Source organism: Octopus bimaculoides, chromosome 28 (assembly GCF_046866305.1).
Source record: "Octopus bimaculoides isolate indiv1 chromosome 28, ASM4686630v1, whole genome shotgun sequence".
Taxonomy (NCBI): Eukaryota; Metazoa; Mollusca; class Cephalopoda; order Octopoda; family Octopodidae; genus Octopus; species Octopus bimaculoides.
The window spans coordinates 13,927,907-13,952,756 of NC_142955.1; the positions used below are offsets into that span (position 1 = coordinate 13,927,907).

General features: G+C 37.7%; 2 protein-coding genes across 5 annotated transcripts; both read right to left on the minus strand.

Moving 5' to 3' along the window:
• Positions 1–3,281: 3,281 nt before the first annotated feature.
• Positions 3,282–16,066, minus strand: LOC106882800 (uncharacterized). 4 transcript variants are annotated; one of them, XM_014933583.3, is made up of 6 exons: positions 15,442–16,066; positions 11,479–11,727; positions 8,910–9,088; positions 5,210–5,373; positions 3,840–4,006; positions 3,282–3,463 (listed from the first exon to the last, which is right to left on the minus strand). In XM_014933583.3, exons 1-6 carry the CDS (start codon positions 15,512–15,514, stop codon positions 3,414–3,416), a joined length of 882 nt encoding a protein of 293 aa, XP_014789069.1. In that variant the 5' UTR covers positions 15,515–16,066; the 3' UTR covers positions 3,282–3,413. The 4 variants fall into 4 exon arrangements, with proteins under 4 accessions (XP_014789069.1, XP_089200023.1, XP_089200024.1 ...); XM_089343897.1 differs by having other exon boundaries at positions 11,479–11,781; XM_089343898.1 differs by having other exon boundaries at positions 11,479–11,810.
• A 4,491-nt stretch (positions 16,067–20,557) lies between these two features.
• Positions 20,558–22,894, minus strand: LOC128251129 (uncharacterized). Its single transcript, XM_052977579.2, has one exon. The coding sequence runs from the start codon at positions 22,548–22,550 to the stop codon at positions 21,111–21,113; it is 1,440 nt and encodes a 479-aa protein (XP_052833539.2). The 5' UTR covers positions 22,551–22,894; the 3' UTR covers positions 20,558–21,110.
• Between the last annotated feature and the right edge of the window lie 1,956 nt (positions 22,895–24,850).

Here is a 24,850-nt window from a genome sequence, read left to right on the forward strand (position 1 = left end):
TGAGACTTTCCCAGGATCAGCAAATGCTGAATCATTAAAACAACATTTGGCGTCCTAAAAAACTGAGGCCATCACCTTCCTTGCAGATGACAAGACCTTGGCCTTTGGATCAGTTGAGAAAGGCTGCTTCCACTGAATGGATTGTCTCTGTTTCTGGCTCAGTGTGATGAAACCAACATTCATCCTTGGTTTGGAAATGTTCGAAGAAACTAGTTGGATCCGAAGCAATATCAGATTTTCTTGTCTGTAATCAGCGTGGTACACTTTTGCTTAGGCGTCAGAAGACGTGGCACCCACTGACCGGAAACTATCGTCATGTCACGTTTATTATACAGAAAATTCTCAACACTCTCACGGGATATCCTAGTCATTAATCACAATATGATGAACACAATGTTTTCTTCGTTCGTGGCAGTTTCAGGACGTCCAGACCCCAGGTTATATTCAGTACTTTCCATTCTTCACCAAAATTCAGCTGTCCACTTTCGCACCGTCTCACCATGAATGTTCTTCGGAGATAATCCCTTTTTCTGCACTTATTAGATAACCCCATGATGCCAGATTTTGTCGATTTTCAAGAGAAGACGTTAATTTTAAAGTCTTCTTCTTCGAACGATGAGATGTCAATTATTTAAAAATGAATTGAAATTAATGCACGAAAGATTTAAGGTTATATTCAGTGTTCTCCCTTTCTGTCCAAAATTCAGTTGCCCAATTTTGCACTCTTGATAGAACTGGAGCAGCCATGTCACCATGGATGTCCTTCGGAGTTAATCCCTATTTCTGCACATATTTGATAACCCCATGATGCCAGATTTTGTCGATTTTCAAGAGAAGTCGCTAATTTTAAAGTCTTCTTTGAACAGTAAGATGTCACTTTACATGAAAAGAAAAAAATGCAGTTGTTTGTAAGAGAATTGAAATTAATGCACGCAAGATTTCACAGCTCTGACATCACTCCTTCATAGCGAAACTATGAACTTTTCAGTCCATCCTCGTCCAGAACACAAGTTTTTATATATTTCTAGAGTGATTTTCAACTTGAATCAATAGAAGTCGAGATAGGACCTGGTTAGAAGGGTGCAAGTCAGTGTCATCTCCACCACTGGATCGCTGCCTTCCATAAAATAATTTCTGAGAAAAAAAGACACGATTAAGGCTTATATAATCTGAAATATAATCTGCAGCGGATTTATATATGTTTTTTAATCCATAAATGGAGGTATAATTAACATTTAGATGCTCTTTAACATGAGTATCACCGGTAAATCCTATTGAGAGAATGAATATATTAGTTCTCTATCGCGGAAATGACTGGCGATTCCAATGATACACATCACTATATATCCAGAACATATATACGGTTCGGTAGTTTTCAGGTAAAAAAAACCTATAATTCATAACATGATGAGACCGTTGGTGCTAAAGAAAATATGGCTCAACCTATGCTTGTTAATTAAAGTGTAAATTTTGAAGAAAATAAAATGAATTACATTCCTTTCTGTTTCTTGCAAAATGAAATTAACGGCGCGACTTGTATTACGTTAGGTTACATCGATAATCATAGGAAGTAACTCTACTGGCCCAGATGATGGAAGGGAGATAATCTTGAAAACTTTTGCACATAGAAATATGCTTCGTACAAGGGTAAGTCTTAAACTGTACGCAGACTTGCTTGTAATTTATAAAATCAAAAGCAGGGATTGAACAATTGCATAAATTTTCGACGTTCCTCCTTGATTTTGATGCATTTCTTCCAGCAAACCACAACCTTTCTTATTCCATCGGAGAAGATTTTCGGCAGGTCATGCAACTATGTATGAACCGCTTGCTGCGCTTCGTTCGTAGCAAATCGACGACTGCGTAAAGTACAGGTTCCCCAAATTTTTCGGGCTGCCTCCCCCTTGGTACCCGGGCCACATTCCTAGCGCCTCCTCTACTCACCAATACAATCATAGACCACTGTGTACAGTAAATCGCAAAACAATAGTATTTCACAAATAAAAACCCATTATTTTATTGTATTTACATTAATCACCCGCTTTTCTTCAAAATCCCAACCCTGTATTTTTGTAGCGTCTTCAGTGAGGCAATACCACCCACTTTGGGTACCGCAGTCGTAAAGATTGGTCCACAGGGGTGATAAATTGAGGAGGCGAGATCTGGATTAAATAGAGGATTTTCCAACAACTCGAAATACAATTTTAGAATTGTTTCAACGGTGTGGTTTGTTGTATATGGGCGTGTATTGTCATACAACAATAACATGTGATGTAACAATAGACTTCTGCGTTTCGTGCGAATTGCTGGTTTCTCTTAGTTAACCACTATTTCACTGTTGACCCTTTTAAAGGGCAATGTTTTAGTCTGGGCCCGTTTGCATTCCAAAAACGCTCAATATCACTTATTTCTGCAGAAGAGTGAATCTTGAATTTCTTCTCCGCTAGCTATTCATGGCGTTTCCACTTCATAGTCTACCTTTTGGATTCTGGCTCAAAGTGATGGACCAAGATCTTATCCCTTGAAACTATTCTCTCCAGAAACAGCTTTGGTTTCACCGCTGTAGTGTTCGAGTTACAACAAATCTCCACACGATTCCGCTTCTGCACGTCGGTTAGCTCTCTTGGGACCCAACTCGCACAGACTCTACGGAAGCGAAGCTCGTCATGGATGATTTCGTTTGTAGAACCATAATAACTTGCAGAGAACAAGCCACCACATCGATAGTTAATCGTCGGTTGACCAGAAGCATTTCTCCAGATTGTTGAATCTTCACGTCAATGGGGAAGGGGTTCTGCTCACTGTTCGTGCTTTACTTCTCGTTCCACACATAAACACTTCTACGCAGTTGAACGCTGTTCCTGCATTGCTCTGAAAGCCTGCGATGAATTTAAGCGGCTGACGTACGTTCAGATCAGCGAAATAGTTTCACTGGTCTCCGTTCTTCCTAGGGGCACACTGCCTGTAGACCGATTATGTTTACTCTGTAACACAAGAAAGAAAACTGGAGAGACCAACGTGAAACGTCGGTCACGTAATCACAAGAGTACCACGTTTTAGTACGCGAACATTGAAGATGGTTCGACTTATCTAAAGAATGTTCTGGCGAAACGGAATTATTTTTGACTTCGTCTTGTACAATCAGTACAACAAAGAGTCAAGACCTCATATTTCTATACACACGCACGCACACACACACCTATATATTCTGGACAGTCGGGAATTGGAACTACAACAGCTCTGTCTCTAGAAAGAGAGAAAGGGAATCACAACTCAAAAGATAGAACAATTTGCATGGATTCTTTATTAACAGGTAATACTTGACTTATGTTGATCATTAGTGGTGGTCAGCTGGATTGGATGGACGTTAACAACATCAGTAGTATCAATGGATATCATGTGCTGGGTTAGTTCTACTGCCTCAGGTGGATGAATACAGCGAAGGAATCTGCTAATCCGAAACCTGGAAGCAACAATAACAACATCAACAACAAAAGGAATTGAAATATATCGCAGAAAGCTTTTAGATGACGTCGTTCGAATTACTAGAAATAGCAGCCAAATCTCCACAAAGTGTAATGGGAAACATACAAGCGGGTCACGGTCGGAACGCCTTTAACCATACGTCAGATGAATGAAGGCTGATTGGCTGCTGAACAATGAGTACAGAAATAACTTCTACTATTATCAATAGCAGTCAGACAGACAGACAGACAGACAGGCAGACAGGCAGACAGGCAGACAGACAGACAGACAGACACACACACACACACACACACACACACACACACACACAACACACATACACACAAATTGACAGAAGATCAACCATAACTTACCTTTACTCCATGTGACATTAGATTTTTTATCAGAATAGAGGATTGCAGGGTAGTGATCTTTGATATCAAGGTCACATTGAAGTTGAGTCTCAACGACGAGTAGCCAGCCATGAGCCAGGCTGCAGTTATAATAAGGTTCTTTCCCAATATATACACGACGTTTAGACCTCAGGAGTAAATAAGACATGGTTGAATTTTAGGATATGAGAATTTAAATATTTAGTAAATATAACTGTATTTCCTCTATACGCAATTGAATCAGTCAATATTTAATTAAAATAATCATCTGTGCATCATACTTAATGCTTACACACACAGTCGATTAGCTACTTACTGGTGTATTTTTCCTGCGATTATATCTCCTACGGATTTATTGTGCCACGAACACAATTTATATCAGAGAGGCACGAAAATTCGTTTCAGCAGTGGTCAATGAGAGCAAGAGTTATGTCAGGACAAATATTGCAGTAAGTGGCCTGTCGAGAGTGTATGTATATTATGTATGATGCATAGATGGCTATACCAGTTTGTGATGAAATGTGCAGTGATATTCCTAACAACCGTGTATAGATTGCTTTCACAACGAGATCTATCCAGAAATGCGCAAATGTAAATACTCCAACAAGGGCGAAAGTAAACACTAGTCCTACATATTAGTAAAAAATCAAAAAACACTGCAAACATATGAACGATAATATTTTCTTATGTTAAACATTTTAGCAAAACGCTAAATAAACATGAAATGAATTCTAGTCAAGAGAAATAATATAATGAAATATAACAATATTTAAAACGAACCGACACAGGTAAATATAATCAGGGTCTATATTTTAGGGCTTTAAAACATGCCACTTAATGTGAAAGCCAGGAGACTGTGCTATTCATCACGAGAAAGCATTTCATTTAGAGGTGTAGTGTTAAAAATACAGAAATATATTAGTAATAGAGAAATAGTTTCTAGCAGCAGGGTGGAATTGCTAAGTCCGTATTTCTGTTCCATTCAAAAATATCAGTTGCACATAGCTATTGGTATCCACATACCAAGACAAATTTAACCTCTACTGACATAAAAAGAAAAAGTGATTGACAAATCACAGCTGCTGCAATTAACTGGAAGGCGACATATATTTCATTATTAGAGAGTTAAACAGTATTAGTTCAAATTTGCATTCTGTATATTATAACAAATGAAGATATAATGTTGAACACCTCGAAGTACGATGTTCGTCCCCAGAAAATATCACGTCTAAATGTATAGCGTCAGAATACATCTGAAACATACGGAAAGGGTTTTCTAACAATATAAGTCTGTATAAAACGGAAAGATTCTACATAGCAAAAGAAAACAAAAAGAATATATATTAACATACCAACGTCCCTCAAGTGAGAAAATAGGTCCTGTGGCTGAAGCTAGGTCGTTCCACGGTGAACTTCTCAAGTTTTCGCGAGAGAACCAGCTTTCAAGGCTTGTATTTCGTCCATTAAATGTCATAGTTACTGCATCTGATTGGTTCTTAAATATCACCAATTTCACCTGCAAAAGAAATGACAATGTAGCACACACACACACACATACATGCACTCACACGCGTACATACACACACGTATACACACATACATAAGACAAACAGACACATACACACTTATGTGATTAAAAATATGTGGATGAGTTTAAATGGATCGCGTTGATTTAACATGTGTTTCTTTGGCTGCTAGCCTAATGTCCGCTCTCAACCAAATTTATTTAACACACAAAATTAATTACTGATTGGTCACTTACCTAATACGTACCTTCCATCCCAAGTGAATCAAATCATACATTTAATTGCCCTTCACTTGTAAATTCCATACGCTACTGTGATATCGTAGCATATCTGATATATATCGCTTAATGAACCTCTAATACAGCATGACCTCAGAAATTGGTAATGCTATGTAAACTTGTTATTTCATAGTCTTACGTAAGATCGCATACTGTTGCATGTTAAGTTGCATGACGCAATATTTTGATGATAACAATTTTCGGCAACTAAAACCGTGTTGTAATACGCAAATATCTCACTCGTTTAATGTCTCCATTACACGCACACACACATGCACACACACATAATACATGTACATATACAGAGGTTGGATAAGATAATGCAAAACACCTAGAATCATAGCTTCATAATTCTGAAATATCTATAAAACCGTCAAAAGATTGTATATTTTTATGCTTTTTGATTTATTATTAGTGTTGCTTAATATGTTTTGCTAAAATTGCTGTTTCTTTTCAGATATCATCAGACAAAGGTAATTAAAATTCATTGAAATGACAGATCTATCGATCTTTCAAAATGGTCAAATTTAAGTTGCTCGTATTGCAGGCGCCAGCGTAACAAAGGCAGCCGAAATGCTTGGTGTATCAAGAAGTACTGTCTTAAAAGTAATGAGAGTATTTGAGAAAAAGGGAAAAACCTCCTCATCAAAACCAAACTCCGGAAGGAAACCAAAACATTCAGATACGGACCGTCGGACTCTTACACGAATTGTTAGAAAGAATCACAAGACTACAGCTCCCAAAATTACTGCAAAGTTTAATGGCCTACAATGAAAACCCAGTTTCCACAAGAACTGTTCGCCAGGAGCTGCACAAAGCTGGATTTCATGGAAGGGCTGCAATCAGAAAACCACTTCTTTCAAAAACAAACGTTGCAAAGCGTTTAGAGTGGAGTAAAAACCTACAGAATTGGTCACTAGAGCAGTGGAAGAATGTTAGTTTCTCGGACGAGTCATCCTTTATCTTATTTCCGATTACGGCCGAGTATACGTGTGGAGACAGCCGAAAGAAGCATTCTTCCGACTGTTAAACATGGAGGAGGATCTGTGATGATCGGTGGCAGGGGCTATATCATGGAAATCCGCCAGCCCAATGATTTCCCTTCATGGCAGAATTAATAGTCAAGACTATTTAGGCATTTTTATCTGATCAAATTCAGCCTATGTTTGCGGAATTGTTTCCGGAGGGAAACGCAATCTTTCAGGATGATAATGCACCAATTCACACAGCTAAAGTTGTTACTGAATGGCACGAGGAACATTCTAACGAAGTTGAACATCTTATCTGGCCACCACAGTCCCCAGATCTCAATATTATTGAACATTTATGGTGCATTTTAGAAAAACAAGTAAGGAGTCGATATCCTCCGCCATCATCACTACAAGAACTGAATACTGTTTTAGCTGAAGAATGGACAAAAGTTTCTTTGGAAAAAATTCAAACTTTGTACGAGTCCATACCTCGTAGAATTCAAGCTGTAATTACTGCCAAAGCGGTCCTACTCCTGAGTGGCTATGTGGTAAGTAGCTTGCTTACCAAACACATAGTTCCGGGTTCAATCCCACTGCGTGGCACCTTGAGCAAGTGTCTTCTACTATAGCCTCAGCCCAACCAAAGCCTTGTGAGTAGATTTGGTAGACGGAAACTGAAAGAAGCCTGTCGTATATATGTATATATATATATGTGTGTGTGTGTGTGTGTGTGTATGTTGTGTATCTGTCTTTGTCCCCCCAACATCGCTTAACAACCGTTGCTGGTGTGTTTACGTCGCCGTAACTTAGCGGTTCGGCAAAAGAGACCGATGGAATAAGTACTAGGCTTACAACGAATAAGTCCTGGGGTCGATTTGATTCGACTAAAGGCGATGCTCCAGCATGGCCGCAGTCAAATGACTGAAACAAGTAAAAGAATATATATATATATATATATATATATATATATATATATATATATATATATATATATATATATATATATATGTGTGTGTGTGTGTGTGTGTGTGTGTATATATCATGTAACATTTAGAAGCGGTGCACGGTATCAGACCTTTCAACACAAGTCAAATATTACAAATCCTTCAATCTTTGTTAGATTATCGACGTACGAGAAGACCTGAACGGCTTTTACTGGTATCAAGGGTCGCATAAGGTGTAATAACGAAGTCAAGCAAAATTAGTGATATTTTGAAATCATGTTGTTTGTGTATGTTTGCGTCTTTGTATATGTGTGTGTATATCACTCTTACCACTTGACAAATGGTGTTGTTGCTTTTGTCCCAGTAACTTAGCGGTTCGGCCAAAGTACTTGATAGAATATATACCAGAGGGTTTGATCTACTAAACCCCTTCAAGGCGATGCCCTTACATGGCTGCAGTTCAATAACTAAAACAGGTATAATATAAAGGTATATGTACTGTCAATATTTGTATGTTAATGATTGCTGGATAAATCATCGTCTGCTAAATTGTGTTAGTTGAATTAATCAAATAATACTTCTTCCCCACAAAATGTGTAGCCATTTATCCATAAGAGAAAATATTGAAACGATGAGTTTAGTAGTTAGAAATACTAGGCAAAAACTAGCAACGATATGTCTCCTTAATTTTCCTTAATTCCAAGTCAAGTACAGGGAGTCAACAGCAAATCCCTATTGGTCTCGTGAATCACTTCTTCAATTTCTGTTGAACCTCTCCATGTTTTCGAATTGTCACGATTCTATCTCCATTGGGATATCCACTGGACGGTCCGCCTTGTAATATGAGAAAGACGTTTCCGCGCAATGTGTCCTAACCAAACTCATTTCCTTCTCGTGATCTGGGCCCCGATAGGTTACTGGCTCACCTATTCCCACAAAGTTTTGTTTGTTACTCAACTTGCCACCTCACAAGGACGATGTCCAGATAATTCAACTTTGAGTTCAAGTCCCATCGAGGTCCTCAAGCTTTATTCTCTGCAGAGTTCAAAAAAACTTTTACCAGTCATGTATCGTAAATTGATTTAAACGATTTTGTTTCCCATTTAATGGTCACTCACAAAAAGGAGAGTCTTTTGTCTATCATAAATATTCTTATTATTGCGATTTGCCGCGGATTAAAATCATCACATTACTGCTTCGCCTTCCTACTATATAATTTTTACAGATCAAATATGTTCCAAACATAACTGAATTGATTTAAATGTCTGTTAATCATTATTACCATTATTAAGAAAGCAATAATGTATGTTTGTGCGTGGATATGCCTACATACCTCATCAATTGGAAGATAGTTCCAGAAATCAAGGATAGGATGTCGGAAGAAGTTAGGACAAAAGGTACCAATGCATTCGTCTACTTTCCAGGTTGAAGTACTTCCTCTATTTATAAATGAATCATAGACTTTCGAACCGGCTCCGACTGATAAGGCATATATTCTAATCCACTGGCTATCTGAAATAACAACAGCAACAATAATAATAATAATAACAACAACAGCAACAACAATAATAATAATAATAATAATAATAATAATAATAATAATAATAATAATAATAATGATTTCATTTTATTGCCTCTAGGCGAAGGATGTGTGGAACAAAACAGAGACAGATATAACGTGTGGGGGGGCTGACATATAATAATGAAATGATAAAAAGAATTAAATAAAGTATACGTGAATGTGGCATATGTTCTAATCTAGTGGTTATCTGAAATAATAATAATAATAACAACAACGATAAATCCTTCCTAGCAGAAAAAACACACAGTGAAAAGAAATACAAGCAACTGCAGAATATGTGGAGATGGAGAAGAAACAATAAATCATATTGTCTCTGGCTGCCCAGTCCTGGCTAAGAAGGAACATATTCACAGACATCACAGAGTTGGGACCTATATACACTGGACGCTATGCCAACACTATGGAATAACAACAGAAAAAAGATGGTAAAGGTACATGCTAGAAAAGGTCACAGAAAATGAGAAAGCTATCATAATCTGGGATATGTCAATACACACAAATACAGAAATTGTGACCAGTGGGCTGAATGTAGTTGTCAGATGCGGACCCTAAAACAGAAACAATTCTTATGATAGTAGGCGCATTAGGTATGATAAAAAACACATTTAGACAAATACAAAACATCATGACTTACAAATATATACAACATACATAAAATAGCACTGCTATTATGTAGGATGTGTGCATTGCACACAACCTATGTAAAACACTTTCAATATAGAGCATCACAAAAAAAAACACAGCAGGTACCCAAGGCACACAGAGCTGCGCTCGATAGTGCAGTGAAAGCACGTGATAAAAATACGACTATTGAATAATAATAATAATATGTGGAGATGGAGAAGAGACAATAAATCATATTTTCTCTGCCCAGTTCTAGCTAAGAAGGAATATATTCACAGACACGACAGAGTTGGTATCCAGATAAAGTCCAGGAGGGACGTTCACAAGCACTACTAGAATTTCTTGAATCTTGACAGGCAGGCATTAGAGAAAGCCTTAAAACAAGTGGAAATAAGTCCTGAAATATCCTCACAAATTCCCAACGTTACGCACTCGGACGTCTGGCAAATAATGATTCTATTGTTATTAAAATAGCGGATAAGGGGGGCGCTATCCTAATTATGGACAAAAGTGAATATATTTCGGCTTGGGAAAAGGTTTTAAGAGATAAAACTTCATATGAAGAATTACCTGTCGATCCAAACCCCAATTACAGTGAGGAATTTGACAAAATAATTCTGGAAATGGAGGAAAACAATTTCATTAATAATACCGAATCCAGGATTTTACAGTCAGAAAGAACACCTGTATTTCATGGTCTCCCTAAAATACAGAAAATGTTCGAAAGGTTTCTTCCAATGCGCCCAGTTTGCAGCGGATATGAATGTTGCACAGCTAAGATTTCGGAATGGCTGGATGGCTTTTTCTACTCCATGTTGCAAAAAGATCAAGTTCCTATATCCGGGATACTTTAGATTTTGTGTCTAAGCACCGAAGCCATATCAAAGATTGTTTTTTGGTAACCATGGATGTTTCTTCCTTATATCCCAATATTGACTATGATGAAGGGGTAGAAGCATGCATGAATGTAAGCCCACGCTGAAAAAATGCCAGGTTGTCATTTGGCAACGGTCAGGTCTCTCTAATGGGGTGGGGGTGCTCCTTTCACCCTGGTCGGCAAGCTCTCTAGAGATGGTGTCTCAATAAAAATAACGGTAGCTGTGTCACATCTTCGTCACAAACCTCGCTATAAGCGAAAATGTTAAATAAATATTTTGAACAACTGTGAATGAGATTGGATCTGATAACGGTGAAGATCTCTCACCTGGCAAAGTTGGCCCAGTTGTCGTCTAGCGATTGCAGTACGAAGGAAAAGAGAAAAGGTAGAATGCCACTTTGATGGAATTTTACATCCGAAGTGAAACTAGCAGATTTGGCTACATTGGACAGAATGAGAGAGATATGGTTTGAAAGGGGAATGCTTGAGGTAACTCAGCAGGGAATAAATGACCAAGGACAGACAAAATTGAAATGCTGGTTAACACAAGTAGAAATGGAAGAAATCAAATTCAGAATCTACCAAACAGAAAATAGCAAGTTAAGATAGGTAGATGTCAATGACACTGAAAGCAGACATGGAGGTTCAACAGCAGCTGCAACAAGAATATTATTGATTTCGGATTTTGGTACAAGGCCAGCAATTTCTTGGGAAGAGGAGTAAGTAGATTTCACCGACCCCAGTGTTCAGTTGGTACTTCCATCTTACCGAAGAAAGTAAATAAAAAAACAACAGTAATAATAAAGAAGCTTCACTTACTTCTGTAGAAGGAAATCTCGTTGCTGTCATTCGCGCTGACGACTGTCATTATATCTTTCGGCGAGTAATTCTTACAAACATGGCTGACTTTGTTGTAAGTAAAGTATTCTGATTGGCTGTTCAGAGCGATGACGGCACATTGCAGTAGACTTTCTCTCTTATAGAATTTTTCCGATGGAGTTGTCTGAAGATAACCATAGGAATAGCCAGGTGGCAAAGGCTTGTAGTAAGCTTCATCAAATTCTTGATCTGAAGTAACGGCCAGAAATTTTGTATCGATAAACAACAGAACTGTCATCACAGCTAGATGGGTAAAAGGAAACTGGGACATTCTAAGATTACGGGAGGGAGACAGAGAAAAAGAAAATGGATGGGAGAGATTGGAAGAAATTCAGCAAAGAGACAAAGTGAAATTTAATGTATAAGGAGATAACGTGGAAGAGATATCCTGAAAAAGAAACGAAAGATAAAATCAGAGGATGGAAAATGTTTGCGTGTGAGAGGAAGGATGGTTGGAAGAGAAAATGAAAAATGAATAAATTCCAATTTAGAAGAAAATATTTAAAATAAATTATAGTAAAAAATACACAGGTTCTGGATATGAGTTTTAAACTGCTTCCAATGGAACACCACGTTTTCCATCCCCTATTCCCAATTCCTCCGTCAACGCAGGCTCTGTAGTGACAACCATGACTTTGAGACTCAGTCCCAACTCATGGCTCGCCACTTCATCCTACGTGAATAGTCCCTCACCACTATCCACACCACCCTTGCCAGAGCACATTCCGTGGATCGTGCATCTGCTGTCTACCCCCGCACCCGCCCCGCCGTCTCCCGTCTCCCATTTCCCTTCACCTACCACCCCACCACCCTACCTCTCCAATGCACCATTCTCCAAGCCTCTCAGCGACTCCAGTCCGACCCCTCTACTTCATACATCTTCCCTAACTGACCCTTCCCCTCTTTCAAACGAGTCCACAACCTACAAGACCTCTTGGTCCACAGCTTCTTTCCTAACCCAACCTCCCAACCCAGCTCGTTCCACTGCTCCCACCCACACTGCCGCACTTGCCCTTACCTCTCCAACACCACCCTCCACACCGGCACCCATCATCGACCCTATCATATCACCGACTCCTTCACCTGCACTTCTACCAATGTCATCAACTGCAACTCCTGCTCTCTCTGCCCTTCTCTATACATCAGGCAAACGGGACGCCGCTTAGCTGACCGGTTCGCGGAACACCTCCGAGACATCCAACTCGGCAATGACACCTCGGTCTCGCACCATTTCTGCTCTACCGGTCACTCTTTGCAACACCTGTCTGTGTTCGGATAGTCCTTGCAGAGGGGCCATCCGGACTCCTGTTTGCACCGTGAACAGGGATTAATCTTCTCTCTTCATGCCTTTGTGCCACATGAGCTCAACTCACCTCCCCTCTTCATCTATCCTCCTCCCCTCTCCTCTCTCCCACTCACACCTACTTCCTCCCACCCATCTCTCCTCTCTTTCTCCGACTCCTACTTCTCTTCACTCCTACTCTCCTTCTCCCTTCTTGTCACTTCTACCCACCTCCTCCCTTCCCCTTCATCGTCACCCCTCCCTCGTAACTCCACCCCACCCCTACACAATCCAACCCCACCTTCCTTATCTATCCCATCCTATCCCACCCCATCCCTTACACCCACTCCCACATACCCCACCTCTACCTCCAACCTCAGCCTACCCACATACCCTACCTCTACCTCCACTCTCAGCCTAACCCACACCCCAATCTCGCCTCCCCCACCTCCCAACACCATCACACCACCACGCACACACTAACACTGACCACTTCCCAGTCTCACATCCACACACCTACACATACACGTACACGTCAAGATCACCAGCCCTCTTCCACACGCACATACATACTCTCTTATACACACGCACGCGCACCTTCGTTTTGGGATCACCACTACTTTATTATCTCCCCTTCTTCTTAGCTCTCCTGTGTGACCCCTCTGTCTGGTATTCCCTATGATAGATCGCTAGCCACTACACATTTTTTATTTTCTCTCCTTGTTTCTTTCTCTATTCCTTTCTGTAGAAGAGCATAGGCTCGAAACGTTAAAGACTTTTTCACTTCCCGAGCGTTAAACTAATACATCTGTTTGTTGTCTACACCACCTGTCTTTGTCTTTTGTTTCTTTGCGAATTCTCCTTATATATATATTTAATAACATAAAAAGATCCAAGGCAGCGGTGAATAGTCTTCAGAACATTTATAAAGAGGCCTTACAGCTGTTTCCGGGATATTTTATATATCCCTTCATCAGAGACGGTGCGAGAAAATGTTTAAGTAATAGTTATAGAGATGATATGAAATACAGAGTGAAGTGGGGGAATGAAAACAGACGTGTGATACGTAAGGATATTGTATCTGCAGTTCCATTATTGAAGCAGAATGTTTTACATATAAGTTTTCTGTACCTTGTGTGTGAGATCCATTGGTGTTTATAATTGGTCATCCCAAGCATAGAGTCTTGTAAACGGTGTTATTCGATCGAGAGTTTTTTTTTTTTTGAAGTGACTTAAAAGTTGGCAATGTGTTTGTAAGGTCAAATCAAAAACAGGAAGAGAGAAAAATGGGGGAGCGAGACAATAATAAATAAATGAAGAAAGAGGTGTGCTAGCTAGTGGTCAGGATAAAATGATAGAAGAAAGGAAGTGATGAGGGGGACAGAGAGAGGAAGAGATGAGAGGGTAAAATGTAAAAGAGTGTGAGATATGTTGTGATAGAGCTAAAGGGATTGGACATAGAAAGTATAGAGAGAAGGTAAAGGTAGTAAAATTAAGGTGGAATGAAAAATGGGGAATATAAGTTAAGTTGCGTGAAAGGACAGGTTAGTGGTGAGTAGGAGGAGAATTGAAGAATTTATATCTGTGAAGATGTATACACTCATACGTGTATATAAATATACATATGCATATACATACACACATATATATACATATATATAAACATACATACATATATATACACACACACGTACACATATATATATATATATAAGACATACACATACATACACGAATATACATAAACTCATACATACGTGTATCTGTATGTATGAGTTTATGTATATAAGTGTATGTATGTGTTATATATATATATATATATATATATATATATATATATAAATATATATATGGGAGAATATACAAATAATAACAACAGACGAGGACAGGTGGTGTAAATAACAAAAGGATATATTAGTATGACGCTCGGATATATATATATATATATATATATATATATATATATATATATATATATATATATATATATATATCGGGTTGACACACTCAACGTCGGCACATTGAAAGGTAGGACTGGTGAGATTGTTGAGATGCTTGAACGGAGATGTGTAGATTTGTGCTGCGTACAAGAAGTAAGGTGGAGAGGAGGTTCCGCTAGGTTCCTCACAGGCAAAGAACACAGGTACAAGATTTTCTGGGCAGGGAACACAGACGGAGTCGGGGTCGGGGGCGTGGGTTGTTTTGGTATGTGGATGTGTGAGTGTTTTTGTGTATGTTTTTTAGTGTGTGTATATGTGTGTGTGTGTGTGTGTGTGTGTGTGTGTGTGCACGCGCGTGCGCGAAAAGACAGGTCAGTCGTAGCTGGAATATCTGACCATAAGTTTCTTCGATTGGGGATGTAACAAAAACAAAAACAAAAGTAACAGTAACAAAAACAAAAGGATGATGTGGCCATAAAGACATTGTCTTCGTTTGGAATACGTTAAGTTGGATCAGAGTTGATCTGGTGTTTAAACAACATCACAAACTCTTGGTCACTTCATAATGCACACACACACACAATTACACAAACTCAAAAATCTTAACTCCCACACCCACTACTAATAATATATAGGCGCACAGACAAAACGGAATGCGATAGAAAAAAATTAAACACTTACTTTCACTGAGGTTGAGGGCCGCCCCTACACTCTTTAGGTGGTTATGTGAGGAGTTGATCACAGGACTGTTCATTAATGCCACAATTTGCCTTTGCTGCCCCTCCTGTCTTCTACTGTCAATATTTTCCTCTATTAACCACAGCAGAGTCTATATATGTTAGGACACTTTATAAACGCTTGTACTTGCCACGGCTCTCACTCATGTGTTCTTTTATCAGTATTACTTACAGACTCACGTATATCCATCAATGTCCAAAACCCATAGACTGTCCCCTGCTTTCAGTAGCATTCAATCAAATAAAGCTTGTTTACTTGTATGCCAGTATTTCTCCACTGAAGTGAAAACACAAAAGCTCCTTGAATTAATTGAGACATGCGCTTCACTAAACATACAGAAAATATAGCTGAATAGCTTCTGAAGCCGTTCTGATGTTAGTAATGACGTTGCTGCACTTTTTTCTGATGCTGACGTTATAGTATTAATGCCAGGTGGCTAGATCTTTTGTTGGTGTTTTTGTAGGTGGAGATGTAAAAGTTCCTCCTGAAGATATAGAGTTAAAATTAAAAGAAGAGTGCCATTGTTATCGAGTGAACGATATTTCGACATCTCGTGTGTCTTCAACTGGTTCCAAAAATAAATTTGTCAATCTACTTCATTTTGGTTGTTATTATTATTATTATTATTATTATTATTATTAATAATAATAATAATAATAATAATAATAATAATAATAATAATAATAATAATAATAATAATAATAATAACAATTATAACAATAATAATAATAATAATAATAATAATAATAATGCAACGGGCTGGCAGAATCGCTAGCATGCCAGAAGAAATGCTTAGCGGTATTTCGTCTGTCTTTACGTGATGGGTTCAAATTCCGCCGAGGTCGACTTTGTCTTTTATTCTTTCGGGGTCGATAAATTAAGTACCAGTAATCCGTTTAGTGTCGCATATTCGGTCCGTCAAGGATGCCCACTCTCACCCCTTCTCTACGTACTGACACTCAAGTCATTATTGCGGAAGCTGGAGGTTTTGAGGGGCATCCCGTTTGAACTGGGATGAGGAAGGTTCGTGTCGGCGTATGCGGACGATGTCAACGTAATAGTGTCGGACACCTCAGAAGTCGGGATGGTCAGCGCTACCATAAGGGAATACGAAGCGGTGACAGGAGCAATGATCAACTAGGAGAAGTCAGTGGGCCTTCAGCTCGGCACCTGGAGAGGCAGACCCGTGCCAGAGACAATATAATCTATTGTTTCTTGTCCATCTCCACATATTCTGCAGTTACTTGTATTTCTTTCATTACATGTTTTTGGTAATTTCTGGCTGTGATCTTGTACTGCGATTAAAAATCCTTTAGTTTCTGCTTTGAGTCCTGAGCTTCTCAGCCATTGTTGGGAATTTGCTTTGTCTATTTCTTTTCTGCTTAGTTTAACCCAGTATTTGCCATGAAGGGGCTTTACTTGCTACCGTTTTATCATGGTCCGTTGTTGTTCTAGTTTTAGTTTGGATTTCAGTTCTTTTACACCTTTTTCTTCATAGTTGTTAGATACTATGACTTCTTTCTTGTATTTGTCATCTTCCTTAAAAACTGAAAATAGTTTTTTGGTTTGCTCGTGCCTTGTGGCTTATTTGTACCAGTATTCCTTGCTTCTGAACTGGATATTTCTGTAATCGTATGGTGGTTATTTTTAATAGTTTTTTTTTTTTTCGCTGTATAAGACCGCTACCACCTTCAGTACGTTGTATATATAACCTTTCTGTTAGATTTTGGGTGGTGCATCCTAAATTCTGTCATTAAATTTCTTGTTTTCCTGTCTATCTTGATTAGTTCATTTATAGTCAAGTTAGAACATTGTAGCTGTAACTTATAACTGGGACGGCTATAGTATTGATATCTATTATCTTGTTTTTAGCATTGAGCTCTGTTTCAGTATTAATCTAACTCGTCTATAGTACTCTTTCCTTATCTCCTCTTTCATTTGTGTTTTGTATCGTATCATCATCATCATCATTATTAAGGCAACGAGCTGGTAGAATCGTTTGCGCGCCGGGCAAAATACTTAATGGTATTTTACCCGACGCCACGTTTTGAGTTCAAATTCCGCCGAGGTCGACTTCGCCTTTCATCCTTTCGGGGTCGATAAGTTAAGTACTAGTTGAGTACTGAGGTCGATGTATTGATGTTTAGTACTGGGGTTGACTGTCCCCCTTCCCACAAAATCCAGGCTTTGTACCTATACTAAAAAGGACTATTATCGTTATCATCTTCATCATTATTTTTATTGAAAACTTTAAACAATGATAATTCATATTGATTTTAAATATGATTTTAAATTTTCGAAATTGCTGGCTTTGTGCCAAATTTTGAAATCAGTATGGATTATGAGTAAAAGTTTGGATAAACGCTGTCTATTTATCTATCTACCAATCTATCTATCTATCTACCTAGCTAGTTAGCAACATATTTATTTATCTATCTTTTTACATACTTATTTATCTATTTATTGAACTTGAAAAATATAAAAAATGAGACAGGCCACGGTTAGAGACTTTAAAGGATGTAAATAAAATATCAGCATGGAGTTTATCCGAAAGACATCAATGCAACATGTCTCAACTGGTTGCTATAGATCTATCAAATATTAAACAATTCATCGTTAAATTCATTTGTCTATCAATCCATCTAACCAACTATTTATCGTTTTTATCTCCCAGAGAGACTTTCTTTCTATCAATGTACCAATCTATCTGTCTGCATGCCTGTCTCTGTTTGTAAGCTTACTTGTCTATCTATCTAACTGTCTGTCTATATATCTATCTACCTAGATGTCTATCTATCTCTCAATTTATCTATCTCACTCTATATCTGTTTGTCTGTCTATCTTGTCTTGTTTATCTATCTGTCTATGTTTCTGTCTATCCATCTACCTTGCCATATCTATCTATCTGTCTGTCTGTCTATCAATCCATCCATCTCTCTATATGTCTGTCTGTCTATATATCTATCTATCTACCTAGATGTCTATCTATACATTTATCTATCTATCAATTTATTTATCTATTTGTCTGTCTATCTATCTATATATCTATCTGTGTGTTTGTTTATCTGTCTACCTATCTATCTATCTATCTATCTGTCTGTCTATACACAATCATTCACACTCGCACACATTCCGCACATTATTAGAGGAGATGAACAGACGAGACAATGTAGCACTCAACACATGTAGAGTTGTATGTGCTTAATAACAGGTTGACTCAGTTCTTCGTTATTTAGAGTATCGTAGGAGCAAAACGTTCAAATGACTAGGAGCTAGAGTCTAACTCCCAGCGTCTGTTGATGTGGTTTCGGTTCCCACCCACGGAATTGAAGGCAATGTGCAGCTGAGCCAACCTAACATTTACAGGGAAGGTGATGGCCTCAGTTTTTAGCGGGATGCAAAAGGCATTGTATTTATTGGCTCATTTCAAAAGAGCCACATCATCAGTGGAGAGTAGTATACCAACTTGCTGAAGCAGTCACAAAAGGTTATCAAGACCAAATGCCCAGGAAAACTGACAAAAGGGGTTAGATATTTTAACCCTTTAGCATTCAGATTGTTGTCAAATGATCTACTTATTTATTCACATTGTTTCGAATTAGTCATGCATTATCTCATAAATTCAAGATTTTGATGGTGAGGTTAATTTTAGAATGACATTGCCTCGTAGGTGCAAGAGGCTGGATCTAGGCAAAAAAAAAAAAGTTGAATATTTTGGCTGAATATAGATGGTTTAAATGCTAATGGGTGAAGCATTTCAGAGGAAATTCCTGATGGACAAGTGTGTTTCCCAGTTTTGATGTTTTTAATCAATCTAGCTATAACCCTGTTGTCAACAAGAATGGCTGAACCCTCTATCAGTTTCACATTAGGAAGACCCTCTTTCTCCCATTCATTCTGTACATTTATTAACCCTTCATGTCTTTGGTCCTCACACTATAGAACATTGGCTAAGCTCTTGTCTGCTTCTCACCCTTACTAAACAGACCTGTCTCCTAGCAACCTGGTAAAGTTCTCCGCTGCCTCTATCATTCTAAGCTTGTCCCTTCGCTGTTCCACTACCTCATATTCTTGACTTGGATGGAATTTTACACCTGCCACAGATTCATCCTGCAGCCCTCAATACACTGTCGCACAAGAACTTCCAGTTGTTCCGTTATACATCTATCTCCTCCTCCTTTTCGCCAAATGCTTTAATTAATACACCCCTAAATCTCTGTTTAAAAGACCCTGAGATCAGTTTGTGTCTAACACTTTCTAGCTTTAAACCCAATGTCATGAAACTAACATTGTTGGAAAGTACATTCTTCATCAGCGAATGACTTTATATTCCCAAGCATCTGCCTATACTGTTTTCTAGAGATAATGTAATCAACCTGACTTGTGTGCCCACAAGATTCACAGGTGATCAAGTGGCTGGTAGATTTCCTGAACTTAATATTGACAGAACTAGAGGGGGGTTGAGAAAGATCAGAATCATCTCCAAAACATCTTTTCTCAATTTTATGAAGATAAAATTTGTCTGGACCCTCATAAACTTACAACTGTAAAACTTAATTTTAAAATGTATTCTTCAGAAAGCAATAAGGAAACAATTTGGTGTAGGGCACTAAAACATGTTTATACCTCAAGTTGTTCCTTTGTGGTCCTTTCCATTTTGTACTACTGGTCATTGTGAACATATTTGACAACTTACGGTATCCCTGTGCATGGAGAAGCCACAACTTACGTTATTGTTAATATATTTAATCCTTTCTACTATAGGCACAAGGCCTGAAATTTGGTGGAAGGGGGCCAGTCAATTAGATCAAGTGCAATACTGAACTGGTATTTAATTTATCAACCTCAAAAGGATGAAAGTCGACCTCAGTGGAATTTGAACTCAAACTTAAAGACAGACAGCGTTTCGCCCAGGGTGCTAACAATTCCGCCAGCTTGTTGCTTTTTAACATATTTAATGTTTGAAGCATTTAAAAGTTAATAAAGAATAAATTTACAGCAAACTGGGGAAATGATATTCAACAAAGAACCATGTTTAGGGTTTCCTGGAAAAGGAGTTTCAGTCGCTACATCATGAGAAAGGAAAAGAGTATGGAAGTGAGAGGACTGGCTGAAAGGATATAAAAGACAAAATAAAAAAAAAAAAAGGGATTTTTGGAAATACATTATTTTCATTGTCAGAATCTCCATTACATAAAACACAGGAATATCCAAAAGGAAAAAGAAATTAAAAACAGAAAACACAAACTACTCTTTTCTTTTTCTTCTGTATGAACACATTTGTCTGCAGATAATTTACTACTTTCAATGAATGATTTAACCTCTTAACATATTAACCCATATATTTTCATCCAGAGATGTCTGGTAAATATACATTTGAACAAAAATATACGTTCACTGTACTCCGAGGCATATGTCACTTATTTCTAACCTGAAATACTTCGTTCAGGATGTTATTCCTGTTTACTGTCATTAACTATCAGTAACTTCATCATAAATCATAACTGAACCGAAACAATTTGTGTACTTATTTTTCATTATGTACAGATTCAAAATAAATAATAAAAAATATATATTTTTTTGCATGGAAATTGAAAAACAAAATGTGTATGTTAAGAGGTTAACATATCATAGGAATGTGGCTTCTCTCCTGTATGTATACATTTGTGTTTCGTTAAGCTACTATTTTGAGAGAATGATTTACCACAGATATCACAGTGGTATGGCTTCTCTCCTGTATGAATACGTGTGTGTACAGTTAAGTGACTATTTTGAGAGAATGATTTACTACAAATATTGCATCGATATGGCATTTCTCCTGTGTGAATACGTTTGTGTCTAGTTAAGTGACTACTGTTGGAGAACAATTTACCACAGATATCACAGTGATATGGCTTCTCTCCTGTATGAATACGATTGTGTTTAGTCAAGTCACTATTTTGAGAGAATAATTTACCACAGATTTCACAATGATATGGCTTATCCTTTGTATGAATACGTCTGTGTGAAGTTAAGGTACTATTTTGAGAGAATGATTTACTACAAATATCACATTGATATGGCATTTCTCCTGTGTGAATAAATTTGTGTCTAGTTAAGTGACTACTGTTGGAGAACAATTTACCACAGACATCACAGTGATAGGGTTTTTCTCCTGTATGAAAAAATTTGTGTTGAGCTAAGTTACCATTTTGAGAGAATGATTTACCACAGATATCACACTGATATGGTTTTTCTCTTGAATGAATATGTTTGTGTGCAGTTAAAGCACTACGTTTAGTGAATGATTTATCACAGATATCACAGTGAAATGGTTTCTCTCCTGTATGAATACGTCTGTGTGAAATTAAGGTACTATTTTGCGAGAATGATTTACCACAGATATCACAGTGATACGGCATCTCTCCTGTATGAATACGTTTGTGTTTAGTTAAGTGATTACTGTGAGAGAATAGTCTACCACAGACAACACACTGATATGGCTTCTCTCCTGTATGAATACGTCTATGAGTTGTTAAGTGACTACTCTGAGAAAATGATGTGCCACAGATATCACAATGATATGGCTTCTCTTTTGTATGAACACGCATGTGTACAATTAAAGTATTATTTACAGAGAAAGATTTACCACAGATATCACAATGATATGGCTTCTCTCCAGAATGAATTCGTTTGTGTGGAGTTAATTTACTACTTTGAGAGAATGATTGACCACAGATATCACAGTAATATGGCTTCTCCCCTGTATGAATACGTTTGTGAGAATATAGATTACTTTTTTGAGAAAAGGACTTATTACAGATGTCACAATGAGAGAGCATCTCTCCTGTATGAATACTTTTGTGTTTAGCTATGTTACTATGGTAAATGAAAGATTTACCACAGATATCACAGTGATATGGCATCTTTCCTGTATGAATATGTTTGTGTGTAGTAAGGTTTCTTTTCTGAGAGAAGGACTTATTACAGACATCACAGTCGTATAAATTTTTTCTCTTTTTGATCATGTTCTCTGGTAAAATAAATTCCTCAAGTTTCTCATTCTTTTCCATTATTTCCCTTCTCAAATCACCATGTATTTTCCTTGCTTTTGTCCTTGTAGTTTACTCTTACAAATACTTCCACTGTTGTATTTCTGTCCACTGTTACCTTTCTCTCAGAATTCGTTTGTTAAGTTTTTTGAAGATTCATTTGCATACAAACTCATTTTCAAAACACTTCAGTCAGAGATGTTCAGAAATATTGCTAATAATCTCAGGTCAGAGCAAATATTTTATAGGAATTCTACCATAGATTTAGAGAAAGTCTTATATATCTCCTCTGTATAACATTTTCCTTTGGTCTTTAAAAGATGATAAATATTGAGACTAAATCTTCGGTTATGCCAATGTCATTCGATATTCTGAAATAACAAAGAAATAACAGTGTAAGATAAAGAGACTACATAAAAGAAGAGATTCAACAGTGGAAAATTTATAAATTTTCTATAGATATAGACTTTAGAAATATACATTTACCTGAACCACTGAACTTTTTAATTTATTGTAATTTACATTACAGAATTTTGTGTGAAGCTTACATATTTGCAAACAACAACTACACCTTCACATTGTGTAACGATATTTAGATTAAACAACAGAATAATGGACAATGACAATATTTTCTCTCCTGAAATATAATTTGACATTGTTGTTTAGCCCTGAGACAGCTCTAGTCTAGCAAAGATTTGATTAAACTCCAAGTATTTAGATTAATCGTCAAATCTGATGCTTACTTTATTCACATTGTCTTGAATTAATCACACACCATCTCGTAGCTTCAATATTTCAATGATGCAACTGTCTATTTTTAGAATAACAGCTCAGGGAAGGTGTGAGAGCCTGAATCTGGCTGGTTTGAACATAAAACAAGTAGAACATTTAGACTAGACATCATCGTCATTGTTTAGCATCCACCTTCCATGCTGGCATGGGTTGGATGGTTTGACAGGAGCTGGCCAGGCGGGAGTGTCTGTGTCTGTTTTGGCACAGTTTTTATGGCTAAATACCCTTCTTAACAGAGTGGACTGAGTACTTTTTACATGGCACAAGCACAGATGAGGTCAATTTTGGCATGGTTTTTGCAGCTGGATGACCTTTGGCCAGTTTAAATGCTAAAGGGTTGAAGATATTCCATCCATGAACATCCTCTCTTTTACTCTAGGACTCTTTTACTCATGGTATATCTAGGACCACATCAAACAATACAGTCTTCAATGTTTTTGACTGACAGGTGATATTCAAGGGAGAGGTGCTGCTATTTCTAATAGATCGTGTGACCCAATAGAGAGCTATGATCAAACACCAAGTTGTTTTTAAAGGTCCAATAATTTTTATGACAGATCAAACAAAAAAAAAAAACATTGATGAAAAATATAACTGGCCTGGCAGGCAGTGGTCAAGACGTTTGACTCCCAACCATGTGATTTTGGTTGCAGCATCTTCAATAAGTACCTTCTGCTATAGCATCAGTGCAACCAAAGCTCTCTGAGTGGATTTGGTAGTTGGAAACTGAAAGAAGACTGTCATATGTGTCTGTGAGTGTATTCTTGTTCCCACATCCTATGATAGATGTAACCAAGCATCAAAATGTCATTTGATTCCCATTTTCCATGAAAGCATGTCTTGACATGGATGAATATTACCTTGCTTGGGAGGTGACAGTAAGGACACCTCGCTCAAACTTCTGCCTCTATGAATTCTGACTGAGCCAGGCAAGCATGGAAAAGGTGCCTTTTCAAATCATAAGATGACTTAATTATATTTCATTTATGGAGGGGATTCTCTCAGCATGGACTTCTTTTGCAGAATGTCATCATTGTCATCATCACTGTTTTCCTGGACATGGGTTACACAGAAGATTGGAAGAGAATGACACTGTCCATATAAGTAACACTCATTTACAACTCTAACATTATGTGAGTGCAAAGACACGCAAACACACACACATATATGATGAGCTTGAGCTTCTTTAAGTTTCCATTTCCTAAATTCACTCACAAGATTTCAGTCAGAAATAGAAGACACTTGCCCAAGTCGCCATGCAGTGGGACTGAACCCAAGACCATAAGTTTGAGAGGCAAATAAAAGATGAATTAAAACGATAAAACTTATCCATATATATATATATATATATATATATATATATATATATATATATATACATATATATACTATTTTATTTGCTTCAGTCATCTGACAGCGGCCATGCTGGAGCACCACTTTTAGTTGAACAAATTCACCCCAGAACTTATTCTTTGTAAGCCTAGTACTTATTCTATCAGACTCTTTTGCCGAACTGCTAAGTTACGTGG